The 8,471-nt window shown below is 33.6% G+C and overlaps 1 protein-coding gene across 1 annotated transcript; it reads right to left on the bottom strand.

Moving 5' to 3' along the window:
- Positions 1 to 5,727: 5,727 nt before the first annotated feature.
- On the bottom strand, positions 5,728 to 8,221 carry LOC111987927 (uncharacterized). The gene is made up of 4 exons (XM_065762688.1): positions 7,505 to 8,221; positions 7,214 to 7,342; positions 6,919 to 7,110; positions 5,728 to 6,102 (listed from the first exon to the last, which is right to left on the bottom strand). The coding sequence occupies exons 1-4, from the start codon at positions 8,219 to 8,221 to the stop codon at positions 5,728 to 5,730; spliced, it is 1,413 nt and encodes a 470-aa protein (XP_065618760.1).
- Between the last annotated feature and the right edge of the window lie 250 nt (positions 8,222 to 8,471).

The raw sequence follows: 8,471 nt of genomic DNA, 5'->3' as shown, positions 1-8,471 counted from the left end.
CAATGAAATTAAATTCTAGTGCATTTGTAAGAGAAACTAGTGTCTCACTTGCAATCTTTGGTGGAGATCAGAAGGGTGTTGTCCTACATATACGGGTTTAGTCAAAGTCTAAACTTGTGCTTCAAATTAGCTTGTTCGCTAAACATATGTATATGAACAAGCTTTTGTCTTACTAACCTCAAGCTGTTCATAAACAGCTTGAGTTATCTACATGCACGAAGTAGTTGCTGGTTGGGTATTGTGATGAGCCAAAAAGAAATTTTTTTTTTTGACTTCTATTGTTATAGAAGTCGAATTATTTTAGATTAATTTATTATGATGATTTGTAAAATACATGTTAGGTTCTAAAAGTTTAGAATAATTAGTAAACCGTGAGCACAAACTTGTCTAAATATAGATTCCTAAGTCTATATGTTTGATTAGACAATGCTCAAGTTGATATAGTTCAATATCCAATAACATACAAGCTATAGAAAAAAAAAAAAAAAAAAAAAAATCAAAATCTGCTTGGTTCGACCGATCGAGAAGGAGGCTCGACCAATTGAGAATTTCATATGCAGAATTTTAAGTTTGACCTATTAGCCCATACTTGTACGTTTGAAGTCCAAAACATGATCTGTTTGCTACAGCATTTAAGGGACATTATAAGTTGACCCTAGCTATGTTTCTTTTAGAGAGAGAAGAGTGCATCTTGTGCCTCTTGTTGTAGATCTAGGGTTTCTGTACCCAAATTTCTCTCAAGTCTTCTACCGGTGTTATTCTTTGAAAAATCTCAAGATTTAGTGCTGTAGAAGTTGTTGCCATCAAAAGATTAGCTACTGATGGTGATCTAAAACCTTTGAGGAGATCTCAAAGTCACAAACGTTGGTGTTTGTGTTCAACAAATTCAAGATAGAAGAGTCCATGGATTTGGAATTGCATGTGATCGTGTGAGTAAGTTCCACAAAAAGTAGATTTAGATTTTAGGGAGAAAATCTATTGTAAACTTTCATTCTATCATAGTGAATTTGTTTGCCTTGAGGATAGATTAGGTTAAATCCTTCCTAGGTTTTTTACNAAAAAAAAAAAAAAAAAAAATCAAAATCTGCTTGGTTCGACCGATCGAGAAGGAGGCTCGACCAATTGAGAATTTCATATGCAGAATTTTAAGTTTGACCTATTAGCCCATACTTGTACGTTTGAAGTCCAAAACATGATCTGTTTGCTACAGCATTTAAGGGACATTATAAGTTGACCCTAGCTATGTTTCTTTTAGAGAGAGAAGAGTGCATCTTGTGCCTCTTGTTGTAGATCTAGGGTTTCTGTACCCAAATTTCTCTCAAGTCTTCTACCGGTGTTATTCTTTGAAAAATCTCAAGATTTAGTGCTGTAGAAGTTGTTGCCATCAAAAGATTAGCTACTGATGGTGATCTAAAACCTTTGAGGAGATCTCAAAGTCACAAACGTTGGTGTTTGTGTTCAACAAATTCAAGATAGAAGAGTCCATGGATTTGGAATTGCATGTGATCGTGTGAGTAAGTTCCACAAAAAGTAGATTTAGATTTTAGGGAGAAAATCTATTGTAAACTTTCATTCTATCATAGTGAATTTGTTTGCCTTGAGGATAGATTAGGTTAAATCCTTCCTAGGTTTTTTACCTTGAAATTGTTGGTTTCATTAATTTTCCTAGGTAATCATATCGTTGTGTTATTTACTTTTCTGCTGTACATGATATGATTTATTACCTATTTAACCTAGATCTGAATAATAAACCTAAGTAACTACTTGGTTAATTAATTAGGTTAAACCAATTTGATAAAGAGTTTAAACAAACAAACAATACTGTATGGTTGTAATTTAGTTTTTTTTTTTTGGTTAAGCTGGCGTGATATACACTTGAGGTCTATGTAGCAGTAAAATAATTTATTTATTTATTTATTTATTTATTTTGGCCATTAGCCATGTTAGCAAATTCCATCCATCATTAAATAACATAATCAATTTGACACAATAAAATATTAGGACTTCAATCCAGCCTATGAATGATGCAAATAAAAATTCATGGATTGTCTCTTTTCATCCAAGAAATCTCTGAGCAATTCAAAGATCAACCCATATAATCAAATCCAAATTAATATACATCTACAACTTTTCTCTGAGTTTGTCATCAAGAGAACAAATACATACACACACTTACATATAAACATAAATATATGAACTATGTAGGGTGACCAAAGTTGACACATTGAAACAAAAACATATCTGGATTTTGGAATGAAGGTGAAAGATTAAGAATTTTATTGACTAGTGAAAAAAAATACTTATGAGTTTGCCTTTTTTTTTTTTTTTTTTTTTTTTTTTTTTTTTACTGTGAAAGAACTAATTAATCCAGATTCTTATGCAAGCGAGCTAATTAACCCAGAGTCACATTTGCGGAGGGCGAATTTAATTGGTCAAATTTTCATACCCTTTGAAGTAAGTCAGATTAAAAGCATCCCTTTGAGTTCAAATTGAAAGAAAGATAGCCTTTTATTTTTAAAATAAAGAGTGCATAAAAATTGTAGCAAATAGGAATCTTCTTCAACTGCTAACGGTAGCAAACATCTGGGGAATTTGATTTAGTCCCACAATTTTCCTTATAAAATTCAGTGTTTTATGTGGAGAGTTGCTAACAAGTCCTACCAACACAAACAAAACTCTTTGAAAAATTTTCACCTATTCATGTGGGATGTGTTTAGGGGATCTAGAAATTAAGCATCATTTACTATATATGGAGATGCTCTCTTGCGAGATTTATTTATTTTTATTTTTATTTTTATTTTTTTGAGATAGCAGATAAAAATATTTTATTCTTAGTAAATCCTTGTATACAATGTAAAGGAAGAAGTGGAAAACACTTGTCCTAGACTGGATTTTTCCCTGCACCATAGGAAGACAGCTACCCCCACCAAACCCGTGAACATCCTTTCCTTCCAGTCATGGGTATGCATTGGTTTGGCCATTACATGATGAAGTGAGAGATATGCAACTTGGAGAAGATTCATTATTAACTAAAAGTTAATCAATCAATTAGTTGTATCAGCAATTTTCATACGTTAGATAACAACAAAGATTACATTAAAATGTATTTAAAAAGAGTAGGAACTCATTGACATAAAAAATTAAAAAAAAAAAAAAAAATTGCAAATGACCCAAACGGAATTGTGAAAAGTGTATTTAAATTTTAAATTAAGGTGTTACATGGGAAAACTATATAACTAGAATATGCTTTTCTAAAGAACATTTTTTTTTTGAATAGCTTTTCTACAAAATTATTGTTTATTCAATTAACATAAGTCAGCTTAAATTTGAAAGTTATTGTTTAATCAATTAACATAGAGAAGTGCCCCTTATTTCTCCTTCCCAAAGTACAAAGTGATTTCTAGAATATAATTGCTATTGATTTCCATTTTTTTTTAAAAGAAAAAGAAAAAAGATAGTGCATTGTAACTTGTAAGTGAGCTTAAAGGATTTAAGCCTTTTCAAGATTTAAGCTACCGAAGGCTTCAAAAAAATCTAGGGCTTCTAGCCTATCCATAAAACTCTGGGGTTTTCATAAAATTGACCAAACTATATAGCCTTTTGATGAAAGGATATTATTATTGAACAACAAAAGAAATGACTAAAATACAAGTGCACCCCAGAAGTTTGAGACAATTTTTTATTTCAATCCCGTACAGTGGGAAGCATTTTTATTGAGACCCTTCTGCTTATTGTCATTGTTGATGTGCATGGACTTTTCACCCTGTATTGTCTATGAATGTTGGCATTTTTATGTGTAAAAGAATATAGAAATCAGGATGAAGGACACTTTCATGACTCGCCTCTAACTACCTTAAAAGCCACCTTGAACACAACTTAAGTTGCTGAGTCTTTGGTTGAGGATCATACATTTTAATGATGAACATAAAACCAGGAAAGCATATATATTACAATTTGCTTCATGTTGTGCTTGTGGCAAAATAATATCTAAGCTCCAGTTAACGCATTGCAAGTTAAATCTCTATAATGAATTTAAGTTTTCTCACCAAAAAACTTTTACTTTTGAATGAATTCCATCTAGATAAGTAGGTAATTTACAATCTAACAATTACGTGTTCTTTAAATCGAGGATTTAAACAATATAGCTCTCATGGGTTCAAACATTTAGAGGTTTCAAGTCTTCCTCGGCTCAATCTGGTTCATGATTAAAATTAAAGTGCCAAGTTTAAATATATATTTTATTATTGGGATAGATTAGGTATCCATATCAACCTGTGAATGTGCATTGTGAATTTACTTGGAAGCGTGTAAAATTATGAAAAGACTTGAACTACATGACTAGTAACATGGCAGTTGACTGGCTTCAAAGTTAAGTTCAAAGTTTCCCACACTGTTCAAAATTTGCGCATCACAACATGTTAGATTACAAGTATCAAAATCTCTTTGCCAAACGCTTAAGAAGTTCACATTAGAGGGGTGTGAAAGTCTTGAGGTGGTATAAGTTGAAACCCCTAATATAGTTTCACTTCATTGCAGAATGAGTAAATCGCCCTTCTATTCTGTCAATACCCCAAGGTTAGAAACGTTAGTCTTCAATTTGACCTTGGAAGTGGTTTCACTCTTTGGTTTGATAAATTGATGGAACTTGTTGGAAAGCTTAAAAATTTTGAAGGTTTGAACTTGGGTAATTACTCCAAGTTACCAATTCTCTCTTCTAGTTTAAATTTTATAAATTGTTATAAATATACCTATATCCTTAATTTGTGGTGTTTTTCCCCCTTCTTATGCAATGGCATTCTCCTAGATGGATTCAACGAAAACAAACTTTCCTTGCTAAATAATCTCAAAAAGTTGAGGCAAAAATAACTATATATATCATCAATGAGTTTAGCCAATTTGGTTGAAAGATTTCTGCATGATTTTCCTGCAGTAAAAAACCTGACAATACCATCATGGTCCAGAAAATTATTAGACATGTTATTGATCCTCTCTCTCTCTCTCTCTCTCTCTCTCTCTCTCTCTCTTTCTCATATTTCTTTTTTACAATTATTTGTACCATTTTAGAAGGGTTGCTGGCAATTTTCCTTTGGAAAGGTTGAGAATTTAGATAGGGAAGAAGATTCTGACAATTCTAAGTGGATTGCTTTGTTAAGAAATATGGACTACTAGACAACTACTTTCAAAATTAAAGGATTGATGTTGAAGAAAGGCTTAGATGACATTTTGATCACAAACAATTTATGCATCAGAATATGCATCTTCATTTTGCATTAATTTGTTATGCTTTCTATTTGGTTATTATCAATTCCAGTTACTAAGAACAGTATCTATGTCATGAAATTTTCTTCATGGATTTGTCTTCCAGTTTCCCGTATTTTTCCTCTCGTATGTTGACAATATATAGCAATGGTTATTTGGACGTGGTAGTACTCTTCTTAATGTTTCATCATTAAGAAAGAAGAAGGCAATAGCATATTAAAGCAAGCTCATAGTGCCTCTCAGAGAGAAATGCCAGTATGTGTCCCATTCTGTTAAAGATTTCCAACCTCCATTACCGGACTCTCTTTCCTATCTGCTGCCAGTCGCATGGGTGTTAGAGAACTGAACACAGTGCAAACTAAGATTGAAAGGGGAAAAATCCAACTAAGATTAGTCACATGCATCAAGAGTTTTTCGACAAATATCAATGGTGTTTCATCCAAGACAATTTATTACTTCTAATTGGGTCTAGTCAGATTCAAGTTCTCTTGGGTGCTGCTCTCTCATCCAATTTGACACCCCAAGCTTGATAAAATATTTCCAGTGAAAGTCATCAAAGTTGATGCGTCTAAGGGACATTTTTTCCATATTTCCTGCACTGCTTTCAGCTTTATTTAGCTCAGCAAGGCGCTTTTGTTTGGCCTCATTCTCAATCTGCCTCTGGTACTCCAAATGCTCTTCAAGCTTTCTTTGCTCTTTCTCCTCCTCAGGTGTAAGTTTCCGTTCTTCTTGCTCCAATTCATCAGTGGTTACAGGACCAACAATCTCAGGATTAGGAGGATCATCTCCACCATGTGCAGCATGAAAGGAACTGAAGTAAAACACAATGAACTTTATTTCAGCCTAGAGATTGGGAGCACATATGGCCACATATTCACACAATTTACACGTGTTTTAGTCAATGAAAATGTTAAACTAATAACAAACAAAAAGACTTACATTTGCTCCAAATTTTCCTGCTCCTCCTCACTACATGCAGTTGCCTACAATAAGAAAATTGTATATTTTTGGGATGTTAGTTTGTATAATCGATTCTCTTTGTTTTGTGGGAACTGGGAACTCCCTGCAGATCTTATATCTTTCTTTTTTTCTTTATTTCTATTTCAAACAAATATGCGTTTTATCAAATTTAATTAAACCCGATCTCAGGAGCTTTCCTATTTCTTAATTTATTAGTCATCCAATTATTCCATTCCTTATTAAAGAAAAAAATATTAAATATTGTTAAATGTCTGTCCAATTATGCAGTTATCTAGCTGCTGTGATAATCTGTTTCAACGTGTGTTTGTTCAATGTCTAATGTATGTCATATGTATTAGATTACTCAATTTATGACTCCTTCACAGTACATATCCTAAATTACTGCTTTTCTAAGAAACTTGATCCACATTTTCCTAACTTGGCTACTCTACCTCTGAAATACCCATTTCTTTTAGTATCTTCCAGTTTTGTTTCAACTTTTAACTCTAGCTCCTCCATATCTTAAGTCTTATGCATCCAATTAAAGTATATTAGTCTAATTTCTGCCTATTATGTTAATATTTAACATGTTTAGATGCCTTTTAGTTCCTGCCCTTTCTCCATTTATTCATATTAATTTATACTTGGCTAGCTTTAGACAATGCAATTACCATAAATACGAAACAGAACAATAACTACCTTTAATTCTTCTGACTTTCTGTGATCTTTTTCCTTCTCTTTGTCCTTGGATTTTTCCTGTCCTTGTCTTGCATTACCTCCTCCTTTGTCAGAGTTTTTCTTGTCATTAAGATCGAGTTCGGATAACAATGCTGCTTCTGCAGCCTTAGACTTCTTTTCTGCATCCTTGTTAGCCAGATCTTCCATTTGTGCCTATTGAAGGAGAATATTACACCAAAAACATCAAATCATATCTGGTAAGAAGGTAAATAAATGAAAACCTTCAGCAAAACAGCACAGAGAATCCAACACAAACCCGCATGAATGACTTCAGCAGGGGCACCATAATTGATCGGTTGTCATAAGCAGTTACCATATCAATTTTCTTCCCCGTCTGCTGCATAGCAGTAGTTGTTGTCCTGATTATAGCATCAAATTTGTAAAGCTGCAAAAACAAACATTATGAAATTCAATCATCCTTTGGAATATAACAGTTCATCAAGAAACATATTTAATATCAAACACAAACACTACACAGAGAGACTTTGAATTTCAGATTAAACAACTTGGAAAATTTGCCCTGTTCTTAAATTTGGCTATATCATACCTTTTCAACAATTTCATCAATCTGCTTTTTGATCTCCAATTTTATTTCATTGTCCACAGGTTTTCTCAAAATATTCCATATGATATCCAACTCGAAAATATCACCATTTGTCCTCTGAATGTGCCTATGCCTCTCTAATAAGAGATACTCGTAACTCATTGATTTGTACTCTGAAATCTCTTCTCGTCTCTTATCTTCTTCAACACACAAACTCTCCAAATTCTGCCATACCTTAATGTCTCTCAAATACTGTATTTTTTTCTCACAAATGTTCTGCATCCGATGAAATTCAGCCTCATAGATTTTGAATAACTCTTTCCCTTGACTTCTACTGGTTTCTCTCAAATTTTTCCACTGCTTCAATTGCTCCCCAATATTAGTAACCCCCTTCAATAACCAATCCACAATAGCATCTTTACATTCATCATCATTTAATTCGATTTCCTCATCAGCACTAGAAGTAACAACAGCTCCATCATTTGGCACAACAAGCTCTCCACGCAACATTCTCTTGTCCAAAACTACACAAGAGAAGTCCTCATTGAATACGATCTTCTCATGATTAGCAAAACAAGGCTCACCCCTGACCCCATCCTTCGCAAGACTGAAGCAGAGACTCTGTAACCCACAAGTATTGTCGAGATCATCCAAGAACTCGAACACAAGATTAAGCTCCAGGATGTCAAGAAAGCACGTGGAGAGCAGCGTCTGGTTCATCCAATGTTCCTCAAGCAGCTGTTCCGGGATTCACTTCTTCAGAATTTCCATTATGAGGTCCATCAACCTCAAAAAATGACTTGAAACAAAACATCTAAGCTCCAAGAACATGTGTAACCTTGCTTGAATTCTATTAATCATGTCGGCACGCCCTCTATCTTTGCAATAAGGCCAGTCCTCCTGAAACATGAAAATTTTAAGACTCATTTAGGCCTTCATCTTCACGCTTGTTTCTTGACAAATCTTCCAT

The sequence above is a fragment of the Quercus suber genome, unplaced genomic scaffold (genome assembly GCF_002906115.3).
Source record: "Quercus suber isolate HL8 unplaced genomic scaffold, Cork oak 2.0 scaffold_469, whole genome shotgun sequence".
Taxonomy (NCBI): domain Eukaryota; kingdom Viridiplantae; phylum Streptophyta; class Magnoliopsida; order Fagales; family Fagaceae; genus Quercus; species Quercus suber.
The sequence above is the reverse complement of the archived record's forward strand: the minus strand, read 5'-3'. Positions and strand labels throughout refer to the sequence as shown.